Source organism: Callospermophilus lateralis, chromosome 4, assembly GCF_048772815.1.
Source record: "Callospermophilus lateralis isolate mCalLat2 chromosome 4, mCalLat2.hap1, whole genome shotgun sequence".
Lineage (NCBI taxonomy): Eukaryota > Metazoa > Chordata > Mammalia > Rodentia > Sciuridae > Callospermophilus > Callospermophilus lateralis.
In genome coordinates this window covers 152,659,380-152,671,446 of record NC_135308.1, presented here as the reverse complement: position 1 = coordinate 152,671,446, position 12,067 = coordinate 152,659,380, and the positions used below count along the sequence as shown (strand labels likewise).

Genomic DNA, 12,067 nt, shown 5'->3' with positions numbered 1-12,067 from the left:
AAGCAGAGACTTGGGCATCTGAGAGTCTGGTATTAAATTCTGTCTCTGTCACTTATTACCTCTCTAAGCCTGAATTCTTTATGTAAAAGGAGTAGTAGGCCGCGCATAATAAACAATTTATGAGAATTAAATAAGTGCATGCACATACAGTCCATAGTACAGTACCTAGTGCTCTACAGTCAAATGGTAGCTGCTAGCTGTTATTATTTTAATAACAATCATGTACAATGTTTGGCACTAAAATATTATATTCTGCTCCTAAATTTGTACTTACATTCAAATTTGATGTTCCTCAAATTTTCTGGGAGGTCGTGGAGAGCCACTTTTAGCCACTCATCCAGCTGCTTGGCAAACTTTCGAATCACCTGAGTTAAGCTAAAGAGAGAAATGGTGCTTTTTGAGTGCCACGTGTGTTGCTCAGTCCTCCCCAGAGGTCCTCTTTCTCCTAATCCTGTGTGGGCTGCTACCAGTAGGCTCAGTCTTCTTAACAGCTCAGGGACAGAGCTGGAAGCCCAGACTTTGTGGAGAGCAGGTGGGTATGGGAGGGGACTAACCAGGGCTAACCCTGGTCCATCATGCTCAACTGTAAAGCTCACTGCAAGGTGAGGTGTCATCCAGAACTCTTTTTGCAAGAAAAACATGTTCCTTCGTATTTAGGAAGATGGTGGATGAAGACAGTGGGTTGTAGCCTAAGAAGGCTGTTTTGCAGTTGGCCTTCCTCCTCATGCTGTCAAAGCCCACTCTGGTCCATGTCCCCTCAGACAAGTTGAAACTCATCTGCAGCATATGGAAGACGCCTTCCCACCCAACTTACCAAACTGCTGCCATGTGTCAGGAGCTGGGAAGTAGCCATATTTTTTAAATTGGCAAAGAGCCCTAATATGGGCCTTCCAACTGTACTAGATTTGGAGAGTTAAGGACAATTTTGAGATAAGAAGTGGGAGGGGGTAGGGGTAAGAAACTGTGCAAGGGATGGTAGGTTGCAATATGAGATGGGACTTTGGTGTTGAAAAGACACTGAGTGCCCCAAGTCTCACCATCAAAAACATCTGCTCATAACCCCACCTCCTGTTTCCTCCATCTGAAGTCCTGCTTGGCCACACTGGATATGTGGACCTCTCTGATGCTGATCACCCACATCATTCCTGCCTTCAGCCAATGCCACCTACACTGCCCTGGTTCCGTCTTTCACCGTCTCTCTCCCATCAGATCATGCTCACCGACCTTCACCCCACCAGGCATTCCATCCATTTTCTTTGGTCACCTGCTCTTCCCTTTCCATGACTAACTCTGACCTTCTCCAAGACGCCCACACCTCTACCCTCTAAGTCCCCTCCCCACAATAGATGGTGTCACCCCCTGTTTCTCAGGAAAGACAAACACAAAGGAAGACCACCACTGACCTTCCACCACCTACGTGGATCATCTTCTTTCTTCCTGAAAGAATCAAGGAGCAATCTCTCCTCTGTCCCAGGACTAAACTCCCTGTCCCACCCTCTCCTGCCTTTTAGGAACCTACACGACCACTGGCCCTTCCCTTCTATATTCAACTTTTTACTCTCTGCTGGATTATTCTCTCAGTATTTTAATGTATTTAAGGATGCTTTGCCTTAAAGAGTAAAATAAATAAAATACTCATTTCCTCAACTCTCTTCAAGCTACCACCATGTCTATCTACCACTTTACAGACATCTTCACAGAGTGTTCCAGACTCTTTTCTGGGGAGGGGATCAGGGATTGAACTCGGAGACACTCAACTACTGAGCCACATCCCCAGCCCTATTTTGTATTTTATTTAGAGACAGGTTCTCACTGAGTTGCTTAGTGCCTCGCTTTTGCTGAGGCTGGCTTTGAACTCGTGTTCCTCCTGCCTCAACCTCCTGAGCTGCTGGGATGACAGGCGTGCGCCTCTGTGCCTGGCATTCCAGACTCTGTCACCTTTTCTTCACTTCCATTCACTCCTTGCCTTGCTCCTGTCCCTCAGCCTAAACAGCTGTCACCTGGGCAGCAAGCTCCATCAGTGGTGCAAACCCAGAGGACACATTCTGGTCACCTTGCAAGGTCATCTTGGCAGCACACATCTCTAGTGCCCACATCTGCCTTTTGGACCCCCTAACTTCCCTTGGCATCTGTGACTCCTCACTCTACTGCTTCTCCCAGACACGGAGCCCATGGCCCTCTCCCTGGCCGTTGAGTCTTCCAGATCTAGCCCTGGGCCCTCTTCTCATAAAGCCCTTTTCCTTCCCTGCTTAGTGATCTCTCTTTGCCCTCAGCTTCAGTCAATATCTACAACCACTTTCATGTCTGCAGCGCAGAGGTCTTTAGGACTCCAGGCCCACTGGGTATATGACCTCTCTATTTATAAGTGCCAGAGTCAGGTCAAACTCCACATGTCCAAAATAAATTCCTGATTTCCCCCTCAGACCTGTTTCTTTTCTCATGTTAAAACTCTACTTCCCATGAAGTTTTGTTTTTAACTTGTTTATTATGAGAAGTTCCAAACACACCCCAAGAAAGAATAACAAAACAAAACTCCAAGTACCCATGACTCAGCTTCAAAAATTAGCAATATTTTGCCAGTTTTCTTTTTCAGAGTGTTTTAAGCAAATTAATAATATCATTTACCCCCAGAAACTAAGTGTGCTTTTCAGAATCACAACGTTTGAGCATGGATGTGTGCACGCACACTTACGAACACGCATGTAACACCTCCACACCATGAGAATGCTCAGCACGGTGAACGGTAATTCCTTAATGTCGTCTAAAGCCCAGTCAGTATTCAGATTTCCCTTTTTCTCTCTAAGACATCTGTTTGTTTGTTGGAATCAGGTCCAAACAAGGTCCATATATAGCATGCAAGATACAACATTGCTTCTTCAATTTCTTAAATCCTCTTTTTTCTATTTTATGTTGTTGATTCATTGGTGACACCATGTTACTTGTTCCTTGGGGTGGCCCAATCTATGATATGGCTGATTTCTTCCTTGTAGTGTCATTTAATCTATTTATGTTCAGTTTCAGTTTTTTAGGCAAGGAAACTTGGTCGATGCCCCTGGGATGTGAGTTGCATTGTATGATGAGGATTAAATGTCTTGGTTTTCTTCATTAAATGTGCTCATTTGGCCTCTTGTCCCATTACAAATATTTCAGGTTTTACCTCCAAGTTCCCTCTCAAACACTATTCACTTTCCTCCCTTTTCTGCCACATTCAAGTCACCATCATTGCTCATCTGGACTATGACATTAGCTTCCTGAGTCCACCCTACCTCCTTCCCACCTCCACCCATCCCACTGTGAAAGGGATTTTGGCAAAACACATGCAATGCTGATCAGTATTGATCCAAAGTCCTCAATACTTTCACATATTCTAGGAGGACATGAACCCAAATCCTTGCCACAGCCCCCAGACCCATCCTCTGGCCTTTTTAGCCCTCTGCCCACCTTCTCCTTCTCCTTCCTTCTCCTGGCCTTTGCCCCCTTCCCTCCTCTCTCCAGGGCCTTGGGGCTGGCCTTCTTTCTGCCAAGAGCACCTCTCCTGCTCAACTGCTCCGCCTCCATCTCACCTGCAACCGGATGTTACTTCTATAGGGAAACCTTCCCCTGAAGCCCCTGAGTCCCTGCTGAGTCCTCCTTGAAAGGCCTGTGGCTGTGATTTGCACTAACTGGTGTGGTGATCTGATTACATCTCTCCCACTAGAGTGTGTGCCCAGGCAGAGGGCAGGGACTGTGTTTGTTCATCACCATTCTTCAGCCCCCAGCATAGTACCAGACACAGAGCAGGCATGCAAGCCCTGCTAAGTGGAATGAATGGATGAATGAATGACTCCCAAAGGCCAGACAGACCGCCCTCCAATATATATTCCCCCACAAGGTCCTGCCCAAACGTCACCTCTCCCCACTCTGATGACTGAATCGTTTCTGCCTCGGCTGTGGCTTACTCCATTCCCACAGCACTGGCTTTCTCTCTCTCTCTCTCTCTTTCTGACTACTGGGGATTGAACCCAGGGGCACTTAATCACTGAGCCAATCCTCAGTCCTTTTTCTATCTTTTAAAATTTACATTACTTTCTCTCTCTCTCTCTGACTACTGGGGATTGAACTCAGGGGTGCTTACCCACTGAGCCATATCCCATGCCCTTTTTTTATTTTTTATTTTGAGGCAAGGTCTCACTAAGTTGCTTAGGGTCTCTCTTAAGTTGCTGAGGCTGGCGTTGAACTTGAGATCCTCCTGCCTCTGCGCCCAGGCACTGGGATTACAGGCGTGAGCCCCCACGCCCAACTCCCCTCCTTTCTCTTTCCCAGCTCTCTAGGCTCCTGTGCACCTCGCAGGGCTTTGTACTTGTGTCTGCTGGTAACATGACTCTCTCCCTTAACAGCTTCCAGGGTTGACTGTGGTACTTCCAATCACCAACCTCCCCACATTCTCAGATCCTCACTGTCTCAAAATTCTCTACATTTTGCTACACATTTTTAAAAATCTCTTTGGCTTCCGTGATGAAAATGGACTACAAGGTGGCAAAGGCAGAGAACTCAGTTTGGATGTTCTGGCACAACGTGGTGATGGTGGAGATGGTGCGAGGCCAACAGGCTTTCCTGATGAACGAGCGGATGTGGTGCATGAGGACAGAATCAAGCGTGTCTTTTTGAAGCAAAGGAAGCTAAGCCCCCCTGTGCCTTGCAGGGCACCTGGTACACGGGAGGAATGAATGTTGAGTACAGAGGGAGCCAAAGGACTGCGGGTGTCATAAAGGCCAAGTTCAGAAATGGTACCCATTGTCTGAACACTGGATCCAACTTCTAAGTGAGAAGACTTCTTAGAATGTCGGGAGGCTTTAGACACCAAAGTTTAGAAAAGTTCTGGTGACAGTCCGATGGTGGGAGGGCTGCTTGCCCTTCTCCATCCATGATGTGTTGCAGGTGCTGACACGGGGCTGGAGCGGGGGACTGGACCTTTGTCTGGGAGCAGACACTAAGCAGCAGGACTGTGGGTGGGCCTTTCGCTTCATGCAATCATTTGCTTTTATTAAGCTGATGAAAAGTGGGGAGGAAGTCAGCCCAGAAAAGATTCTACTTGGGAATTTGGAATTTGGGCCTGTAGTCTTTTAGGGGTCATCAAAACATTCAAGCTGCTTTGCTGTGGTGTCAGCCAGCAGTGAGGAGCTGTCTTCCCTGTCACCTGCTGTGAGAGATGCCTCCCTAAGCCCCAGGCTGGCCACTCCCTGCAGCGTCTGTTGAGGCTGTTACCCTGTCGAGGATGGCTCTCCCTCTTCCAGGGGGTTCACCTGCAGCCCATGCTTTCCTGAGCTGTCCTTCCTCCCCTCATGTCACTCTCTGGGCTGGGATTCCAGGGATGGCCGAGCACGTTCAGAGACATGAACTCTTCCTCCCTTTTATGCACATGGCCCCTGTGTCTGTGGTTCCCACTATGGCCCCCTCCTGCATCTTAACTCGCACTGGCAGGTCCCTGTGTGACCTCCGACGGTGATGCTGTTACAACAACAGCAAAGTGTGATAACAGCAAGGACTGTTAATGAGTGCACCGTGCCAAGTGCCGAACACCTCACACCTCCCTCTCGTTAATCCTCACCTCAACCCCATGAAGTAGGCACTGCTGTTAGTCCCAACAGAGAGGTGAGAACCCAGGCCCAGAGAAGCTGTTCCATCCTCCATTCGTCCAAGGAAATGTGGTAAGTGACAGAGCCAAGATTCAAGCCCAGGTCTGTCCGATTCATGATTGTTCTCCCTCTGCAATCTCAGATGGTGAAAATACCCACACCTGCCCCTCACAGGTGCCTGGGTTCTCCTCATCTCCAGAGCCATCTCCTGATTTTCACTGCTATTCCTTTAACACCTCAGGGTTGGTCCTCAGTCTTTGCTCTTTTGATATCTTCTCCTCTTTGCCAATCAAACCACACACACACACACACACACACACACAGAGTCTTATGGTCAAATAATTGCTGTTAACAACCACTACACCAAGATCACTTGAATGAGGTGAAAAACCTAAGTTTGAGAATTATATACCTTTCCTATAAATAAAAATATACGATTCATGTATACCCTGTAATAGTGTCACTTGTCACCTGAAATTCAACATGTTTTCTGAGTTGGAAAGAAGCAGGGGTCTGAGTCAGTGAGTTGGGAGTGGCACCTCAGCCTGGCCAGGGTGGAATTAGAATGTCTAGAGCTGATGCTCATTTCCATCCAGACTGAGCACAGGGCCCAGCACACAGAAGGCACTCAGACAAGATGAGAAGTGAATATGTAAAACTGAAAAGTCAGCTATTGGATGGACCTCCATCTTTTAAGTAACTTTATCCTTTTGATTTAATGTGACAGGAAAATAGATTTATAAGTCAAAACTCACAGTAGTGTCAGGTGCAGTGGCACATGTCTAATTCCAGCACTCAGGAGGCTGAGGCAGGAGGATCTAGAGTTCAAAGCCAACCTCAGCGATTTAATGAGGCCCTAAGCAATTTAGCAAGACTCTGCCTCAAAATAAAATATAAAAAGGGCTAGGGATGTGGTTCAGTGGTTAAGCACCTCTGGGTTCAATTCCTGGTACAGGGGGAAAAATCAGTGGTAATTATTTAACTATGTAATATGTGTGTACATAGCACCTGTAATGAAATATTAGAAGCATGTGAGATTTTCTTATAATTGTATGTCTTACCAATCACTCAGAAGGTACCTTTGTGATCCAAAGTGAAAATAGAGATTTAGCTATTATCTAGTTCACTTTATCAACACACAAGAATGAATTCAACAACACAAAGCCTAAGTGACACACGTTTATACATAAATATGATTAGAAAGTTGAAATTCTGTCTTCACATAGAACTGTTGAATAATGCAGAAAAGGCTGAGAATAAAATCTGGCTATGATCTCACCTGCAGGTGACTTTTGTGAGCCTATTGGTGTATCTGTTCCATTTGATGGAAAAAGCATCATTCCTACCATAATAAGAAAAGGCCGGACAATCTATAAACTCAAGATTTTAACTCATCAGAGAGTTCAAGTCACAACCATGTAGCCTGGAACTGTGAGGCCCCAGAACCACAGGACTTGCTTCAGACTGAGACAGTCCAAGCAAAAGAGAATCCCACTGCTCTCCTCAGCTCCAAACTGGCTAACAGAAGCACCAAGTCTCAGGCAACTGTAGTAGAGTAACATAGGAGAGGCCCTGCGGCAGGAACATTGAGGAAATTAAAAGCCTGAGAAACAACTTCCAACCTAAGTGAAGGTGCCCCAGAGAAATTAGAAGCTGGTGGCACCCTGAGGGTAACCCTAGCAACAACAAGGCCCAAACCCAGTGACCTTCGGAACAGACTGACTCCACTCCTTCCAGTCAGAGCCTAGAAGAGGCATGCCCATTTCTAGGCACAGATACTATTAACCTCAGTGTCTCCTCTCATAAACACTGTTCTGCAGTCAATCAAAAATGATAAGATACACACAAACATTGAGAAAAAGAACTTACTCTCAAGAGAAAGCAAGGAGCATAACCAGCCTGTTAAACGTGGAATTAAAATAGCGACTATTCATATGATTCATAGCAACACGAATCTCATGGAAAAGATGAAACAGTAAGTGTGAACCCAGGAGGGATTTCAGCTGAACGCAGGGATTATACAAAAGAGCCAAAAGAAATGTTAAATATGAAAGGAAAAACAAAATATGGTGACAGAGATGAGCAATGCTCAACAGTCCCTTTACACTGACATATCCAATTAAGGGAACCAGTGAATCTCCAGGCAGGTGGTTAAAAATCATTTGATTCAAAGTCAAAGAGAGAAATCAGTGAAAAAAGAAAAACAGAGCTTTCAATAGTTGTGGGACCTTATCAAATGGTCTAATAGTCCTGTCTTTGAAATACCAGAAGGAGAACATGATGAAATGTCTTAAAGCACAGGTCCTAGAAGCTCAGAAAACTCTTAAAAAAGGCACCTTTCACACAGAAATACAGAAAGAGGTACAAAGGACAAACGTGCAAGTCAAAAACAATGGGATGAAATCTCTAAATAACACACACACATTTGTCAATTCAGAATACTGTACACTGTGAAAGCATTTTTCAAAGATGAAAAAGAAATCAGTTATTTTTCAGACAAACACTAAAATAATTCCTTACCACCAGATTTGTAATGTTATCAGAAATGTTCAAGAAAATTCTGCAGGCAGAGGAATATGATATCACACAGCTAGTAATGTTTACCAAAGAAATGAAGTTCAAGACTCATTACAATGAAGATGGATATAAAAGACTGGCACCCATATCTTGAATCACTCTGAAAGATAACTACCTAAAGCAGAAGTAGTTACAATATTTTCTAAGTTTTTAGCATATATAGAAATGAAATGATAATAGCACAACAAATGCATGACAAAATAAGAATATACAGTTGTGATTCTTATACTACATGTGAGGCAATATAATAGTATTTGAAGGTCTATTTAACTGAAGATATACAAGCCCTAAGCAACCATTAAAATTTTTTTAAAAGTATAAGTAACAAAACTGAATAGACACTTCACAGAAAAAATACAATTGATCAACAAATATGTAAATAATGTTCAACATCTCTAACAATAGAGAAATGCAAATCAAAACTCTCTGAAATTTTATTCCATTCCAATCAGAATGGCAATTATGAAGAATACAAGTAACAATAAATACTGGTGAGGATGTGGGGAAAAGGTACACTCATACATTGCTGGTGGGACTTCAAAATGATACAACCACTCTGGAAAGCAGTATGGAGATTCCTCAGAAAACTTGGAGTGGAACCACCATTTGACCCAGCTATCCCACTCCTCAGTTTATACCCAACGAACTTAAAATCAGCATACTATAGTGACCCAGCCCTATCCATGTTTATAGCAGTTCAATTCACAATAGCTAAACTATGGAACCAACCTAGGTGCCCTTCAACAGATGAATGGATAAAGAAATTGTGGTATATATACACAATGGAATATTACTCAAGCATAAATAAGAATGAAATTATGGTATTTGCTGATAAATGGATGGAACTCGAGAATATCATGCTAAGCGATATAAGCTGATCCCAAAGAACCAAAGGCCAAATTTCTCTGATATGCAAATAATTGCTAATCCACAACAAGGAGGGGGCACTAGGGAAGAATAGAGGTACTCTGAATTTTACAAAGGAGAATGAAGGGAGGGGAGGGGGTATGTGCATAGGAATGATAGCAGAATGGAATGAACATCATCACCTGACATGCACAGGTGTAATTCTACATCATGTACTGCATCATGTATAATGAGAAGTTATACTCCACATCATGTATACTCTACATCATGTACTACATCATGTATAATGAGAAGTTATACTCCACTCATATATGATGTGTCAAAATGTATTCTACTGTCATATATAACTAATCAGATCAAATTTTAAAAAAGCATAAGTAACAAGCCATGGAGATAAATAGACTGATAAAACAGAATTAACCCTGTGCTGGGGCTGTGGCTTAGTGGTAGAGCACTCACCTAGCACATGCGAGGCCCTGGGTTCTATCCTCAACACCACATAAAAACAAATAAATAAAATAAATGTATTGTATTCAACTACAACTAAAAAATAAATATTAAAAACAAAAACAAAACAAAATCAACCCTAAACCAGACACAAAAAGAGGGGAAAAAAAGAACAAAATCCAATGAAGTTAATAGAAAACAATTAGCAAGATGGAAGACTCCATCCATATAATATTATGACACTAAATGTATAGGTCTAGATAGAGCAGCTAGAAAGGGAAGTTGTCAGATTGGATTTTTTTAAAAAAAGGCAAGACCTCAGTCTATGCTGACTATAAGAAATTTATTACAAATATGAGAGACAGAGACAGAGGAATAGGGTGGGAAAAGATGTCATGCAAACACTAATTTTTAAAAAAAAACTAGAGCATCTATGTTACTATCAAAGTGGACTTCTGTATAATAACTATTGCCAGGGATAAAAACAGATATTACATTTATGAAAATGAGTCCATTTGTCAAGAAGACATTACATCCCAGCTTGTATGTATTTAACAGTAAAGCTTCAGAATCAACTTCAAAATACATGATGCAAAAATGGATAAAAATGGCAAATCCCAAAGTAAAGTTGGAGATGCATTCAACAGAACAAATGTATAGAAAGTCATTGAAAACAAAGAAAAACTAAACATTATCAATTAACTTGACCTAGTTGATAATCTATAGAACACTTCACCAAATAACAGCAGAGTATGCAGCCGTTTCAAGTATGGAAAAAAACATCAACATAGACCACATTTCTGGAGATAAAACAAGCTTCACTAAATATCAAAGTATTGATATATTACATATTATATATCAATAATTAATATTGATATATTATATGTGTAATCTAACCACAGGGAAATTAAACTACAACTCAATAACAGAAAGATACCTGAACAATTTCTAAATATTTAGAAATCGAACATTCACTTCTAAATAACACATAGGTCAAAGAAAAAGCAACAGGAAAGTAGAAAATATTTTTAATTGAATTAAATTGAAACTACAACATATCAAAACTTGTGGGATGTCTCTAAACAAAGACTAGAAGAAAAATTACATCATTAGATGACTTTATAGAAAAGCAGAAAATTTTGTAATCAATGACATAAGCTTTCACTTAAAGACATTAAAAAAGAGGACCAAAACAAATCCTAAATCAATTAAAAATACAACAAAATTGAAAATAGAAAGACTTTAAGAAACCAGAGAAAACAAAAGCTATTTTTAAAAAAAGATCTATATATAACATTGATAAATCTCTAGGCATACTGATCAAGAAAAAGGAAAGGAGGGCTGGGGTTGTGGCTCAGAGGTAGAACGCTCGTCTACCATGCATGAGGCACTGGGTATTGATTCTCAGCACCACATAAAATAAAATAAAGATATTGCATCCACCTGTAACTAAAATAATAAAGATTAAAAAAAAAGAAAAAGAAAAAGGAAAGGAGACATTAGGAATGAGAAAGGGGACAGACCCTATAGTTTTAAAAAGGACAATAAAGAAATAACAACTTTAAGCTCATGAATTTAAAATTCTAGGTGAAATTCTACACTGACGCTTCCAGAAAAAAAGAAGGGAATATTTTTCAGATCATTTCATGAAGTCCGGAAAATCAATCCACCCAAATCAGAGAAAAGTATTACAAGAAAAGAAATCTGAAGATGAACAACTTTCATGAACTTAGATATAAAATACTCAATAATTTATTAGCAAAATTCAGATCTAGCAATGTACCATCTATAAATCATGACCAATTAGATTTACCCTGGGGAAGAAAGGCTGCTACAATATTTGAAAATAAAACCTAGTAAAATCTGCCATATTAGTAGGCTAAAGAAGAAAAACCATATGATGATCTTGAACCAAAAAAAAAAAATCTAACAAAATTAAAAAATCCTTTCATGATAAATTCTCAGCACACTAGGAATGGAAGGGAACTTTCTTAATGTGATAAAGGGCACCTGTAAACCCCTATACCTAGCATCATATTTTATAGTGAATGATGAATACTTTACCCTTAAAATCACAGAAAATGCAAAGATGTCTGCTCTTGCCTAGAGGACCTAGCCATTGTAAAAACATAAAGAAGAGAAAGGTTATACAGATTGTAAATCAAGAAACAAAATGGTCTTGCTGGGCATAGTGGTGCATATTTGTAATCCCAGTACCTTGGGTGGGGGGGCTAAAGCAAGAGGATTATAAATTCAAAGCCAACCTCAGCAACTTACAGAGATCCTAAGCAACTTAATAAAACCTTGTCTTGAAATTAAAAATAAAAAGGGCAAGGGATGTTGCTCAGTGGTTAAGAACCCCTGGGTTTAGTCCCTGACTCTAAAAAACAAACAAAATGGTCTATAATCCTACATTACACATTTATACTCATAAAATTCCAAATAATCTACAAAAAGAGATATTAGAATAAGTAAATTTAATAAGATCTCATGACAGAATCAACACACAAAAATACAGTTTCTGTAAACAAGCAATAAACAATTAGAAATTGAACTTTAAA

The 12,067-nt window shown here is 41.2% G+C and overlaps 1 protein-coding gene across 5 annotated transcripts in view; it reads right to left on the bottom strand.

The window, feature by feature from the left end:
• The window catches only part of Rfx4 (regulatory factor X4), a 99,392-nt gene that overhangs the window by 44,619 nt on the left and 42,706 nt on the right, over positions 1 to 12,067 (bottom strand). For all 5 annotated transcript variants that reach the window (XM_076853253.2, XM_076853251.2, XM_077109243.1 and 2 more), the window contains one exon: positions 275 to 375. In XM_076853253.2, coding sequence (XP_076709368.1) covers positions 275 to 375 — 101 coding nt within the window. The remainder of the gene's footprint in view (positions 1 to 274; positions 376 to 12,067) is intronic.